Source organism: Engystomops pustulosus, chromosome 1, assembly GCF_040894005.1.
Source record: "Engystomops pustulosus chromosome 1, aEngPut4.maternal, whole genome shotgun sequence".
NCBI lineage: Eukaryota > Metazoa > Chordata > Amphibia > Anura > Leptodactylidae > Engystomops > Engystomops pustulosus.
Window position 1 is genome coordinate 299,912,331 of NC_092411.1, and position 15,943 is coordinate 299,928,273.

The following is a 15,943-nucleotide window of genomic DNA, read 5'->3' on the forward strand; positions in this document are numbered from 1 at the left end:
AAACGCTGGTGGATGCTGTGGAGGATCGTGGAGGCGAAGATGGGGTTTTCGCACGGGAGGTGTTTGGGCCGGGGTCCTGGGCAGAGGGCTGACTAGCAGATGACACAGGGGAAGGAGCAGTGGTGTGCCCGGCCGGAGGTGAACGGGCTTGGTGCCATTGAGTGGGGTGTTTAGCATTCATATGCCTGCGCATACTAGTGGTAGTTAAGCTAGTAGTGGTGGAACCCCTGCTGATCCTGGTTTGGCAAAGGTTGCACACCACAGTCCATCGGTCATCCGGTGTTTCTTTAAAGAACCTCCAGACTTCTAAAAATCTAGCCCTCGCCACGGGAGCTTGACTACGGGAAAAATTTGGCGCTGATGCACCAGCTCTGGCCCTGCCTCTCCATCTGCCCTGACAACAACTTCACCACTGTCTGACAACCGTGTCTCCTCATCGTCCGACACCTCTTTACACACTTCTTCCACTACGTCAATAATGTCATCATCACCCACAGACTGCGAACGGTGGAAAACCTGGGCATCGGAAAATAGCTCAGCAGCAACCGGACAAGTGGTTTGTGACTGTGGGAAGGGTCCAGAAAACAGTTCCTCAGAGTATGCTGGTTCAAATGCCAAATTTTGCTGGGAGGGGGCAGACTGGGGGGAAGGAGGCTGAGGTGGAGGAGCAGGAGGAGTGTTGATTTCGGTGACATGGGTGGACTGCGTGGAAGACTGAATGGTGGACAAATGGCTAGAAACATTGTCCGCAATCCACGACATCACCTCTTCTCACTGTTCTGGCCTCAACAGTGCTCTACCATGAGTCCCAGTAACTTGAGACATGATGAACCTAGGGAGTGTAGCTCTGCGGCGTTCCCCTGCTCCCTCATCAGCACGTGGTGTCTCACCCCGCCCAGGACCACGGCCTCTGACCCCTGCAGTAGTTGGACGCCCACGTCCACGCCCTCGTCCTCTACCCCTAGCCCTGGGGTTAAACATTTTCCAAATTAAAGTGTAAATTTTATTTATTTTTAATTTTTTTTGTTTTTTTTTAAACAAAACGATGCTATACTATTGCTATGGCTAGTTTCTAACCTACACTGACAGCACACAACTGGATTTTGTGCTGTGCCTGATGACTTTGAGTTCTAAAAAGAAATCAGCAGACCCTGCCTAATTCAAATCAAACCCCTAATAAATTGTCCCACTTCGGTGTTTGAGGTGGATATGTGTGTCACTAAGAGCTAAACACAAGTCTCCCTGCAAATTACTCACAATATGGTACTAGCTGCACTACTAATGCCAGCAAGCCCAGCCACAAGCAAACCAAAAAAAAGGAAAATATAACGCTATTGTAGCCCTAAGAAGGACTGTTGGGTTCTTGTAGAATCACTCCTGCCTAACACTATTCTAATAGAACACCCTAACGCTTTCCCTGACCAGCAGCAGCTCTCTCCCTAGCAGCATCCAGACAGAGAATGACGCGAGCAGCGCGGGCAGGGGCTAGTCTATTCCAGGGTCACCTGATCTGGCCAGCCAACCACTGCTATCGACGTGTAAGGGTACCACGTCATGCTGGGTGGAGTGCAGAGTCTCCTTGCTTGTGATTGGCTCTGTTTCTGGCCGCCAAAAAGCAAAACGGCGGGAGATGCCATTTTCTCGAGCTGGCGAAATACTCGTCCGAGCAGCGAGTATGTTCGCTTATTTCTACATATGACAGCTGCTATGGTAATGCCCTGTACTGGCTGCAGATTATTGACAATAGAGGGACAGCCTGAAATGAGGTGCACGTCCTCCCGTCATATCTGACCTCTGACACCTTTTCTCACTGTTACTATGACGATTCATTAAATAAGTCTCCACAGAATCTCCACTTCACGAGCAAACTGAAAGTCCCTTTGACCATTTCTTTATATTGGACACATCCCCAATCAGCAATCCCCAAGAAAGGCTTTCATACAATCCCAAATCTGCATTACCAAAATTTCAGCCATCTTATCCCCCTAAGCCTTATGGATTAAAGCACCAACTTTGTACACTGTGGATATCCCTTACAACCGACAACATAATTGGATTAGCTTATGCCGAATCCATCCTAGGCAAGGATCTGTGTGAACTGAAGTAGCAAAAATACTCTCCAACACACTTTCTCTTGATACAGGGACAGGACAAAAATTTACCAGGCTTGTTAAGAACAACGCTTCATGCTTTATTAAAGGACAATTTCTCCAACATTCTCCATATCATGACAACTTAAAAAGAGCAACGTGTTCCAAATGCTCAATGCGTCCTTCATCATGCTACCCGGACCGGGTATTGACTCCTGATCAAAGGTGCCATAATCAGAGCGGCTCCATTTTAGTAGATATAAGTGTTTGGGTCACACGGTATACAGGTAGCATGATGAAGGACGCATTGTGCATTTGGAACGCGTTGCTCTTTTTAAGTTGTCACGATATGGAGAATGTTGGAGAAATGGTCCTTTAATTAAGCATGAAGCGTTGTTCTTAACAAGCCTGGTGAATTTTTGTCCTGTCGCTAGATGAAGGAAAAGTGTGTTGGAGCTTGTTTCCTCATGTCCAGGAGGGATCCCTTGCATGGACTACACCTGCATGGGTGACCTGTAACATATAATAACTGTCAGCAAAAATACTCTCTATGTGATGCATCACATATTATAAGCAATTCACAAGTCAGTGTAATTATAATGTGCGGGACCATGTCTATAAACGGAGTGTTATTACTGTATGAATATGTCTCTGTATTGTTACACAAAACCCTCATCCTTCCTCCATCCTGGACTTCTAGCTCCACCATTACATCCATTCGCTATTCAGGATTTAACGGAAGTCTTGGGTTGGATTTCTCTTCGCCTCCATTTCCAAAAACAGAACATTTCATTAAAAATTACAAGAAACTCCCCAATATTTACCAATATGAGTTAATGTAGAAATCCTTAGAGGTAATTAAAGGAAATGATGATAGCAATTTATTTGTGTTACTAAATTTATCACCAGTAGGGAGTAATTCCAGTTATATGGAAGCAGTGCCGAGTGTAAGATATTACCTCTCCTCCGGGGTGACCCCACGATTGTATGAGGCAGTAGAAATCCTGGCAAAGTCTCTACATGAAATGTTCTTACATATAAAAGACAAATATAAAGAAAACCCAATAACTGGACTTGTACAATACACAGGGAAGTTACAGCGCTACATACAGAGGATGAAGAATTCCCGGGACCCAATGTCTCCTTCATATTACTTTACTGACCAGGGGGAAGCGCTACATCCATATAAGATCATGAATAAGATGTTTGTAGATGAGGCCACAGGGGACGGGGAAGTAGGAAATTTTACCCCATGGGCTGTCAGTGGCCAGAAGCTTTACATAAATCCCCAGTCTATAACATGGAGACACACACAGGAGGTAAGTAGCTTCCATTACACATGAGATTATGTAACTCTTCTGTCCGTATTTATATATCATTATGAGTTAACTGAGTTTTGAAGGATAATTGAGGCTGATAAACTTGCCCAGACATAAAGAAACAGTGTTATGTGCTTTGAACTTGCTGAATGTTGGGACTTTTTAGTATTAACCTAAATGCTTCTTCCTTGGAAATGTTAGCTAAACCGTCTTAGCAAGTAATATGTCTTAAAGGCATCGTGGTTTATCTATGAAAATACCAGTGTAGGGTGTAGGCAAAAGTTGTAAATTGGTTTAAAGGCTTAAAGAACTTGTCAGGCTTGTCAGGGCTCTGAGTCTGTGAACATTCTGGACCACCGCGGGAGATGGTAGTAGCCCAAACCTGGGACCGGAGTCTATGTGACGCCTGGTCTTCATCAGAGCCCACCACAAAGCAGGATGGTCTTGCTGCGGCAGGGTACCACCAATCTCGCTCCACAGGTGCGACTAGCCGGCGGTGGCAGCGAAGGTACTAATGCAGGAGACAGTCCGTACCTGGGGTGACAGCGGGAGAACAGCACAGTAAGAAACAGAAGGACTCACGTCAGGAACCCGGAGCTGGCACATGGAGCAGGAACGCAGTAACAGACTGGCACACATGGTACGCTGGAGACACAGGAGACGCTGGAAACACAGTAATCGCTGGAAACACCGGATACACTGGAGACACAGGATGGCTTTCTCTTTACAGGAATGGCTTCAGGATCCGGCGGAGAATGATGGGAGCCACCAGATTAAATGCAGACCCGGATGAGGCCAGCGCCAATTACCTACGAGCTGGCCCTTTAAATCTCTGAGTACCACCGCGCGCGCACCCTAGGGGCGCAGTGCCTAATTCGGATGGGAGCAGGAACGCGGAGAGGTAAGTCCGTGGGAGCAGGGCAGCGTGGCGGAGAGGGGCAAGGGTGCACCCGCGATCCGTGACATGGCTCTTAAAGCGAGAGCCAGGAGATTGTTAGGGACCTTGTTCCAAAAAGGGAACAGTGAGTCTCAGAATAAAATTGAAAAAGGTGGAAATCCTCTCCAGGTAGGACCAGAGGAGGACAAAAGGGATCAGTATTTCTCTCAAGAAATTACTAAAACTAAATGAGTTCACATTAAACACCTAGATAGGAGGTTGGAAGAATTGTATCATTACCCCCAATCCACTTGGCACCTTGTTACCTTTTTAACACCATACCAAACAAGAGGGGACTATGTCCAGGAATAGGGGTGTTAGGTGATTCAGTGGGGTTCCAGGAGTCCCATCTATTCAAGAATGGCAAAGATGATGGAGCTAGACTACCCGATAATATTCTGTTAGTTGGACCTCATGACTAAAATTTGTGTCCAAGTTAGTTGATAAATTTGAGTTTCCATTGTCTATGGTTTTGATTTCTGGCATGAAGGAAACACACCGAACTTTCCCATCCTTAGATCCTATCCACAAGACATAGGGTGTAGAGAGATGTCAACCTGTTTGGTATCTTATATCCTACTACTCTTTGGAGTGGCCTAGGTGTCACATCTCCCCTGCTCCCCACATCTCTCCTGTGTAGGTCTCCTGAATAAGCTGAAGTCACAGGCATCTTGTCGCTGCTCATGTTTAAATGTAATTAACATTTGCAATACAAAAGAGAAAGAGAGAGTTAAAGAGAACTGGAGACAACTACTTATGGGTATATTCTATATTATTACCACTAGGAGTATATAGCAAAAAATACAGAAAGTAATATTAGCATTTACTGCCCTCAACAGCAAGACCATGAAGGTCCTGTCTCTGGCTCCAGAAAAATCATGAATCATCATTATCCATACCTTGATTGTAAAGTTGCTTCTGTTGGTGTATAGAACACAGTAATAATAGCCTCATAACAGCTCCTGTCAGCAAAGCAGGAATTAAGGGACTGGGACATGGCTGTGGTGGAACCCAACAAACCCAATTTTCAACTAACCCACTCATCTGTATCCATCATAATTTTGATTCTTTGCATTTCACATGGTAAGAAGAGACTTCATTTCCAAAATGTCTCATGCAGAGTCAAAACTAATTTTTGAGTTTGAGTCCCTAGACCCCTGAAACTTAATGCAGGGATAGAAGTTTTTTTTAATTTGAAGTAAGAAGGTTTATCCGGGGATCCAGGGCAGGTTCTGTAAATACTCAAATGGACGAAGCTAAGTAAATAAATATCTGCCCATCCCTGGGGGATAGTGTCATTATACATGCGCTACTTAGGAAATAGATACATGGAAACGTGTTCAGTGGATTTTATAAGGAGGATCTCCTGTGCATCGTACCTGCTTCTATCTTTGTCCTAAGTAGCCCTACATTCATCTGTAATATATGAGCGGTAAAAACGGAGATCCTGACGCCATCATATCAAAATCTGGCACTTGGCTGCAGCAGAATCCGGTGGGTCGGCCGATGTAGACATAGTCTGCTCATGCACTACTAATCATCATATTCAGAATGTCAGGCAGATAGCAGCAGTAATCTCATCCTGCCTCCAGAGCTGTTAGTAATCTGCTGGGCAGACAACTATAACTTACTATAAATTATGCATCTACAACTTACAGCTGTAGGATACTGTACACAGTGCCTCATGAATATATAAGTACTGCTGGTCATACTATACTGATCTGCAACAACTTCCGACCTACATAGGAAACGGTGCAGAAAGTTACCTACATAAGAGCTGCTCTCTATACTATTAGTAGGAAAAGTCAGCTCACGTGGACACAGTGGGGCAAATTCACATACCCGTCCCTGGCGCGTTCCCCAATGTGCATTGTCCGACCGGAATGCACTGCACTGTGATTCACTAAGATCGTGCGCCCGATTTCCTGTGTCACTTCCTCGGTCAGGTCCGATGGAGTTAATCATCTTCTTCCTGGTGCCGTCGTCCGACGGCCCGTCCTCCTATTTCTGCTGCACGAAAGCCGGCGCCGCTGCACCAAAATCCGATCACGTGCCGCACAATCCTCTTCTAAATACTGAAAACCGTTGGGCAGTATGACGGAAAAGCGGATGGATCTGCGGACCCTTAGTAAATAAGCCCCAGTGGGTTTAAAAGATAAATGCATACTCCAAAGAAAAAAATTATTCAGCTTCAGGTTCAATGTAGAAGATAAAAACTTGTATATTTTATTTTCAAATTCATTAAAATACTGTCCATAGAACATCCATCAAGAGGAAAAAGTACAAAGGTCTGCAGGCGAAGCCTACGCGTTTCAATACAATGTCTTAATCATGGCTTAGTGTGAGAATCTGTGTGCCTTAGTGCGCCTCTCTGAAACAAGGGAAAATATTCCACAACCCTATCAGTCTTTCGCTGATGTGTTCAGCAAGTCTTGGGCAGAGAAGCTTCCACTCCATCGTCCCTGGGACTGTGCTATCGACTTGCTTCCAGGCGAAACCTCTCCATGAGGAAGGATTTACCATCTGTCTTTGCAGGAGAAAAAGGCTTTGTCTGATTACATCAAGGACAATCTCCAAAGTGGGTTTATTTGTCCATCTTCCTCTTTAGCAGGCACAGGATTCACTGTGGAAAAGAAGGATGGGGGTCTCCGACCCTGTATCTACTATCGCGGGCTGAATGAAATTACTATTAAAAAAATAAGTACCCGCTACCCCTCATTTCTGAACTTTTTGAGAGAATCCTACAACCTCATCCATGGGAAGACGGCGAAGACACATCTCATCCAACCGGCAAGGTTAGTGGCAGCTGGGACAATCTGCTAGGCTGACTAATATTCCACTGTTGAACTGGTGTCACATGACTACAGACTACTGTATTAGACACAATTAAAAAGAAAAGTATTCATAATACCTCAAAAATCCGTAAAAATAGATGACATCTTGTCTCTTCTTCAGACCTAGCGGAGTGCATGTTTTGAGGTGGAAGATCCAGTTTCTCGCTTAAGCAAGCACCTTTCATGGTTTCCACCTCTTTTAGGTTTATTTACCTTCTTGTTAGCAACCACTTTACAGGAATCGCAATTACCTGCATGTACATCGCGGAAGTGCTTTTTCTTTTTTCGGAAAGTAATTCTTTTCTTCTCCATATCAGGTGGTATGGTTGGTATATCGATGGCCTCCTTTTGGTATGGGGAGGCACCAGACAAGAAGCCATAGAGTTGTGAACTATATAAAAACCAACAGCAAAAGCATCAACTTTCTAGTCATTTCTTTGACAGAAGATAAAACCATAAACATCTCCCCATATACCAAACCCACTGCTTGTAATGTGATACTCCGTGTAGTTATGTGCCCTCCGAAGCATGTTATTAAAAACATCCCTATAGGCAAACTCATTCGCATAAAAAGAAATTGCACAGACCCCAATGTTTTATTTTTTTTTCAATTAAGATTACATTCTGGCTCTATACATCGAGATGAGAGCCCAATATATATATATATACATACTGACATCATAAAGGGTTATAATGTTGTCTGTAGGTCTGCATGGAAACATTACATACATAACCGGTGCTGCAGGGGTATCAGAGCTTTTGCCGCCACCAATAAATGTTCTGCCTGCAGCTTGTAGTGGAGCCTGCACATCGGGAGAAATTGTAGGAGTGCTTCAGCGCCCATGTTTTTTGTTTGTCTGTTAGGGTGAGGCCCAGCTCTTTCTCCCATGCTGCTATGTACAGAGGTGGAGAGGGGAATTTGGAATTCAGTAAGTAATTCTGGATGTATGAGACCTTAGTTGTCCTAGATTCTCCTATTTCTATTGTTAGTTCTAAGAAATTGGGTTTTCTTGGCTGGACATTTTTTATATATCACACAGCGTTTATTAACCTTATGCCAAGCTTGCAAGACGTGTCCCAACACTCTATCAATATGATCCAGGTTTCTGTGCCACGGGGATTGGATTCATAGACCCCCCCCCCCATAAGCATTGTCCATTTGTGACCTAGCTGGAGGCAGTGAGGAGGTCTCCTCCCTAGCCCACCACGAGACTCCCCTTGCTGCATGCATCGCCCAGTAAAAAGATTTCACATCCTTTAGCCCCAGATCTCCCTCTCATTTCTAATGTGTCAACAGTGAGTGTGCAAGTCTAGGGCTCTTCCATAGATAGGCAGAAAACATTTTCTTAACTTCTGTGAAGAACCTACCAGGGGTGAATATGGGTAGCATCAGCAGAGGGTATAAGATCTTACGCTTTTAGCACATTTTTCCTACCCATCCATGAGATGTTCGGTAAATCATATTTCTCTAGTACCTGCTTAATGGTAGCCAGTAGTGGGGAAAAATTCTACTTATATAGAGACTTGGGTCACCCGAGAGTTACTTGTTGGACTCCGACTGTCAGGGGAAAGGAGACAGGGGCTTAAAGTCCTTCACCACCGACGGGGATAGATGTTCAGGATCTTTGACTTGTTTATATTTATTTTAAAGTCAGCTTACAGCTCAAAGTGTTCACACAGCAGGGGTAAAGCCTCTTTAGGGTTAGAAACTAGAAATATTAGGTGGCCTGAAAATGCAGTTAGCTTATAGGTGCTGCCTCCTGTCACCATCCCCCTGACCTGAGAGTCTAGTCATATGTGCTGGTTAAGCGCTTCTAGGCATTGTATGAAAAGTATAGGGGAGAGCGGGCACCCCTACCGATTTTTATAAGAAAGGACAGGGACAGTGTCCTGTTCACTCCGACCTGAGCAGATGGTTAATTCTGAGATACAGTAATGCCTGAAAACTGACACTGAATATACAGTTTAATCAAAATTAATAAGGGCACTGCTCTTATGTCTGTAGTCCTGGGAATGCATGGTGGATGCTCTGCCCCTCTGCCATGTCTAGGGTGACCTGGAGCAAGGATCGTGCATATTATACAGTACTCAGTAGTATCAGTGTCGTCCTCAGTAGACTATTATTGCTGCTTTTGTGGCAGAAGTAAAGGCAGGCAGGATGGGGGGGACCCCTAATCTTCTTCACTGGTGGGGGACTGGGCGCACTCTCTGGATATCCTACCTATAATCCATATTGCAAAAATGATTAAGATTTCTATTATATGCTATATTACTGAAACTAATATTCTAGAGTCATTCCTTTCTTCTCCCAAGCAGATCCATTTTTTTATTGTTTTCAGATCTAAATAAAATGATAAAACATTTTGGGAAAAACACACAACCTAAGAGTCCAGCACTGGAAGCCATTACTGCAAATATCTCCACAGCCACCATGTATTTCCCTCTGGTGCTCAGATAAGCCGGGATCATGGAGATCCAGACACTGCAGAACAGCAGCATGCTGAAGGTGATGTACTTGGCCTCATTAAAACTGTCCGGTAATGTCCTCACCATGAAAGCCAGAAGAAAGCTGCCCGCTGCCAGGAGCCCCATATAACCCAACATGGAGTAGAAGCAGATATCTGACCCCTCATTACACTGAATGATGATCTTCCCAGGAGAAGACTGAGTGTCCAGGTCCTGGAATGGGGCAGAAATAGACAACCAGATGACACAGATGACAACTTGTATGGATGAACACAACAACACTATGGTGTAGGGCAGCTTCACACTCAGCCATCTTCTCCAGGGGCTTCCAGGCTTGGTGGACTTAAAAGCAACACAAACCATCACAGTCTTGGCGAGAAGTGAAGAGACGGCAACTGAGAAGAAAACTCCAAAACTGGTTTCACGTAATCTACAAGTGACATCACTGGGACGACCAAGAAACAAAAAGACAGCGAGGAAGCTGAGGAAGATGGAGACCAGGAGGAGGTAACTCAGGTTCCGGTTATTAGCTTTAACAATAGGAGTGTCCTGGTAGGAAATAAATATTGTGAATATGGAGCCGGTCACAAGACATCCGAAGAGCGAGAGACCGGAGAATACAGAAGCCATTGGGTCATTCTGGTAAGAGAGGAATTCTATCGCTTTGGGTAGACATCGGTTTCTCTCCTCATTCGGCCATTCATCACTTTCACATTGTATACAGTTGTCGGCATCTGTAGGAATATCACATAATACATTACAGGGTGATAATCTCTATCTGGGGAGGAGAATGACAAGTGCTGATATGGATTTGGAGATTGAGATACTTACAAGGGGATTTGGAAGTTCTAGGCATCGGTTTACAACCCAGAAAAAATAAGATAAGTAGGTGATAAAAATAAGATGTAGAGAATACACAACACCTTTACCAAGGGGCAAAAGGGCCAATATCAGCAATTACCATTCCCTAAAATAGAAAATACACACCAAAACACCAAAGATGAAGTAAACCTTATTCTTACACATAAAATTATAAATGGAAAAAAGTACAAACTAAATGATGATACACATTCTAGTACTTCCTGTATTAGTAGCCCCTGTGTGTAGTCAAGATACATTATAGACGTATGAAACCCATTCTTAGGAATCAGTTATATCCAGAGAAAGTCGCCCAGTAACATTGGAACATCACATCAGCAGTAACAAGGCGACGTATGGACCAGGGCAGCAGTTGATCCCCAACACATCATTGACTGTGTAGTCTTATAGATTTTATCTGATTGCGATTGATATCTTATCTATTACTATATACAGCAGTTACTTGTTGTTAGATGTATACAAAGAACAAGAGTTAGGAAAGGAACATTTGTTTAACTCGTACCCGACATGTGCTGTACTACTACGGGCAGCGTCGGGCCCTGTGTATGGTAAAGCCCTCTCCATACAAGGTGGAAATATGATGCATATTGGAGCAAACACCCACTATCATTGCTGTCACCAATCACAGGTGTTTAAGGGAACTTCTCATCACAAAGGGCATTTTTCAGTGATTACGGGTTCCAAAAGGGTCTCATTGTTTACTTCATACAGTCCTGATGTGTTGCAGGGTTTTATAACTGTCAGAAATTGCATAGGGTGACACAGAGACTGTAAGACGATGAGCTGAACTGTCAAGACGTGTGCAGCACCGAGCGTTAATTACCAGCGTTCTGTGCCGTACATGTAGGGTGCGAGGCTTGAAGGGGTTAACATTCCCCTACACAATGACATGGACACTATTAGATCTTCAGCATTGGACATCCGTCAATATATCACTGTCCTATCAAGATGTATCGCAGCCCTGAGCATCAGACATGGAGGTAACTGCTGTATCACTATTCAGATGGTGACTCCGACAGATTGTTGTATCTTCTGCAATTCTTTAGTGATGAGTAGAGATGAGCGAGCACTAAAATGCTCGAGTGCTCTTTACTCGAGTCAAACTTTTTCCCATGCTCGAGTGCTCGTCTCGAATAACGAACCCCATTGAAGTCAATGGGAGACTTGAGCATTTTTCAAGGGGACCAAGGGACCTGGAAACCTCAGAAAATGATGGAAACACCACGGAAATGGACAGGAAACAGCAGGGGCAGCATGCATGGATGCCTCTGAGGCTGCTTAAATGCAACATTATGCCAAAATTATGGGCAACAGCATGGCGATGACAGAGTGACCGAGTGAGGCAAGATAGCATCTAAAACACCCAATAATTGACCCTGACACTATAGGGGACGGCATAGCAGAGGCAGCGGCAGGCTAGAGAGTGGCATGGCGACATACCCCAAATGGACTCAGGCTTCAAACCAATTTAAAAAATTCCTTTTGGCGAGGATAACGTGTAGCACTGTACGTATCAGTATTCGGCCTGGTTAAGGCGGCAGAGAGGAACCAAAGGAGGTGAGCAAGAAACGTTGAAATGATTTCCTATGTGAACAAAAGGTTGGCGGTATATTTAGTCGATAAAACAGCATGGCAGCGACAGAGTGACCAAGTTCCATAACGTATCTGGTGAAACACCCGAAAAATGAGCCTGACACAGCTCGTTTGCTAAGGGAACAATGAACAATTTTAGAGGTAAAAGGTTATAGCAGTAGATTAAAGTTGCTGCAATTAAAACAATGTTAGTTGGATCTTGGGATGGAGCTGGCGGTCCGCTGCTAGGCGAGCTTTCGCCTGTCCAAGCCCCTGCCTCTCGGTTCCTCCCCACCCAAAATGGACCTGGGGGCCCAAAGCGTTTAATTTGAAAAAAATATCATTTTCAAAGCAGGCGGGGGCTACAAACAGCATTTCTAAAAACCTTTTGGGTAAGATCAAGTGTAGTACTGTTCTTATAAGTATTTGGCCTGGTTATGGCGGGGGAGGGTAACATAAAGAGATGCGCAAGTAGAGCTGAAATAATATCGGTCAATGATAAAAGTTTGGCGGTATATTTTGTGGATAACACAAGGGTGGCGACAAAGTTAACAAGTTTCATGTGAAAGCCTGACACAGCTCGTTTGCTAAGGGGATGATGTATAGAGGCAGCTATGTGGACGACTTTTGGAGGCAGCTACGGAGATGACGTGTGGAGGTAGCAATGGAGACAACGTGTGGAGGCAGCTATAAATACGACGTGTGGAGGCTGCTATAAGGACGATAAGAAACCCAACAGTTACATCCCTTGCAAGAAGTTGCCACCAATACAAAAAATTATATAGAAGATGTGGAATATATGAACAATTGTTAAACCAAAAAGCAAAAATTCCCCCACATTGCAATCATATGAAAGTTAAAAAGTTAATTTTATTGTACATATATCATAAAAATATCTTTACATATACTCAGGGGGTCATAACCCTGGCTAGAAACGGCGACGGTATGGATTAAAATGTGTTTTTATATTAATCAAGTGAAACAACATACATTGAAGTGATATATGGGAAGGAACTATTGGATCAAGCTTCCGACTTCATGCTGACCAGAGAGTTTTTCAACAGGCCAAGCAGCGGGATGGTGATGCTGATGATGGCGGCATTGCTACTGACCATCTGTGTTGACTCCTCAAAGTTACTCAGCACCTGACAGATATCAGACATCCACGTCCACTCCTCATTGTAGACTTGAGGAAGCTGACTGACCTGACTACCAGTTCTGGTGGAAGTTGACATCTGGCAGTCTATAATCGCTCTGCGCTGCTGGTAAACTCTGGATAACATGGTTAATGTTGAATTCCACCTCGTGGGCACGTCGCACAACAGTCGGTGAGTGGGCAGTTGGAGGCGGCGCTGCACTGCCCTGAGAGTGGCAGCATCTGTGCTGGACTTCATGAAATGCGCACAGATGCGGCGCACCTTCGTGAGCAAATCAAACAGATTGGGGTATGTCTTGAGGAACCGCTGAACTATGAGATTTAACACATGGGCCAGGCATGGCACATGAGTCAGTCTGCCGAGTTGCAGAGGTGCCACCAGGTTACGTCCGTTGCCACACACAACCATGCCTGGCTTTAGGTTCAGTGATGCCAGCCACAGATCGGTCTGCGCCGTGATGCCCTGTAATAGCTCTTGGGTGGTGTGCCTTTTATCGCCTAGGCTCAGCAGTTTGAGCACTGCCTGCTGTCGCTTAGCGACGGCACTGCTGCTGCGCCTGGAACTACCGACTGATGGCGCCATGCCCACGGATGGTAATTCGGAGGAAGAGGGGTGGGAGGAGGAGGAGGAGGAGGCATAGTAGGCCGGAGAGACCTGGACCGAGGTAGGCCCCGCAATCCTCGGCGTCGGCAGTATATGAGCTGCCCCAGGGTCAGACTCGTTCCCAGCCTCCACCAAGTTAACCCAATGTGCCCTCAGTGTCACATAGTGGCCCTGCCCGGCAGCACTCGTCCACGTGTCCGTGGTTAGGTGGACCTTGTCAGAAACGGCATTGGTCAGGGCACGGATAATGTTGTCTGACACGTGCTTGTGCAGGGCTGGGACAGCACATCGGGAAATGTAGTGGTGGCTGGAGACCGAACACTGAAGGGCGGCCGCAGCCATGAGGTTGCGAGAGGCCTCGGTCTCTACCAGCCTGTAGGGGAGCATCTCCAGGCTTAGTAATTTGGAGATGTGGACGTTGAGGGCTTGGGCGTGTGGGTGGGTGGAACTGTATTTCTTCTTGCGCTTCAGCATCTGGGGTATAGACAGCAGAACTCTGCGCATGGAGACATTGGTGGACGCTGTGGAGGATCGTGGAGATGAAGGTGTGGTTTTCGAGCGGGATGTGTTTGTGCCGGGGTCCTGGGCAGGGGGCTGACTAGCAGAGGCAGCAAATGACACAGGGGAAGGAGCAGTGGTGGGCCTGACCGGAGGTGAATGGCCTTGGTTCCATTGAGTGGGGTGTTTAGCACTCATATGCCTGCGCATACTGGTGGTGTTTAAGCTAGCAGTGGTGGAACCCCTGCTGATCTTGGTGTGGCACAGGTTGCACATTACAGTCCGTTGGTCATCCGCTGTTTCTTTAAAGAACCTCCAGACTTCCGAAAATCTAGCCCTCGCCACGGGAGCTTCACTACGTGAAACATTTGGTGCTGATGCACCAGCTCTGGCCCTGCCTCTCCGTCTGGCCCCACCACTGCCTCTTCCAACCTGCTTTCGTATAGGACTCACCTCCATCTCAGAAGCACTGTCTTTACCCGGCCTATCAACCCAGCTTGGATCTGTCACCTCATCATCCTCCGATCCCTCAGTCTGCTCCCCCCTCGGACTTCCTCCCCTGACAACAACTTCACCACTGTCTGACAACCGTGTCTCCTCATCATTCGGCACCTCTTTACACACTTCTTCCACTACGTGAACAATGTCATCATCAGCCACAGACTGCGACCGGTGGAAAACCTGGGCATCGGAAAAGAGCTCAGCAGCAACCGGACAAGTGGTTTGTGACTCTGGGAAGGGTCCAGAAAACAGTTCCTCAGAGTATGCCGCTTCAAATGCCAAATTTTCCTGGGAGGGGGCAGACTGGGGGGAAGGAGGCTGAGGTGGAGGAGCTGGAGGAGTGCTCACTTTGGTAAAATGGGTGGACTGTGTGGAAGTCTGACTGGTGGACAAATGGCTAAAAGCATTGTCCGCAATCCACGACATCACCTGTTCACACTGTTCTGGCCTCAACACTGCTCTACCACGAGTCCCAGTAACTTGAGACATGAACCTAGGGAGTGTAGCTCTGCGGCGTTCCCCTGCTCCCTCATCAGCAGGTGGTGTCTCACCCCGCCCAGGACCACAGCCTCTGACCCCTGCAGTAATTGGATGCCCACGCCCTCGTCCTCTACCCTTAGCCCTCGGGTTCAACATTTCGCAAATAAAAGTGTCTTTTATAGACAAAAGAGAATCATAAACTGTAAACATTTTTTGTTTTTTTTATTATTATTTTTGTTTATTTTTATTTTTATTTATTTATTTTTGTTTTATAGAACAAACCATGCAGAAGAAATCAGAAAGCACAGCAACCTCAGAAGATGATTGCAATGGCTAGTTTCTAACCAACACTGACCGCACACAAAAGGATTTTGTGATGTGACTTTCACTTTGGGGAAAAAAAAAATCAGCAGACTTTGCCTAATTCAATCAAACCCCCAATAAATTGTCCCACTTAGCTGTTTGATCTGTGTGTCACTAAGAGCCAAAATTAACGTTCGCAAGTCTCCCTGCAAAAATACTGCAGTAGCTGCACTACTAGTGCCAGCAAGCCTAGTCACAAGCAAATAAAAAAAAGCTATTGTAGCTCTAACAAGGGCTGTTGGGT

The 15,943-nt window shown here is 45.6% G+C and overlaps 1 protein-coding gene across 1 annotated transcript; it reads right to left on the minus strand.

Annotated features, from left to right (window-relative positions):
* Positions 1 to 4,724: 4,724 nt before the first annotated feature.
* Positions 4,725 to 10,502, minus strand: LOC140132917 (vomeronasal type-2 receptor 26-like). Its single transcript, XM_072152380.1, has 4 exons — positions 10,478 to 10,502; positions 9,672 to 10,380; positions 7,432 to 7,571; positions 4,725 to 4,867 (listed from the first exon to the last, which is right to left on the minus strand). Exons 1-4 carry the CDS (start codon positions 10,500 to 10,502, stop codon positions 4,725 to 4,727), a joined length of 1,017 nt encoding a protein of 338 aa, XP_072008481.1.
* Positions 10,503 to 15,943: the final 5,441 nt, after the last annotated feature.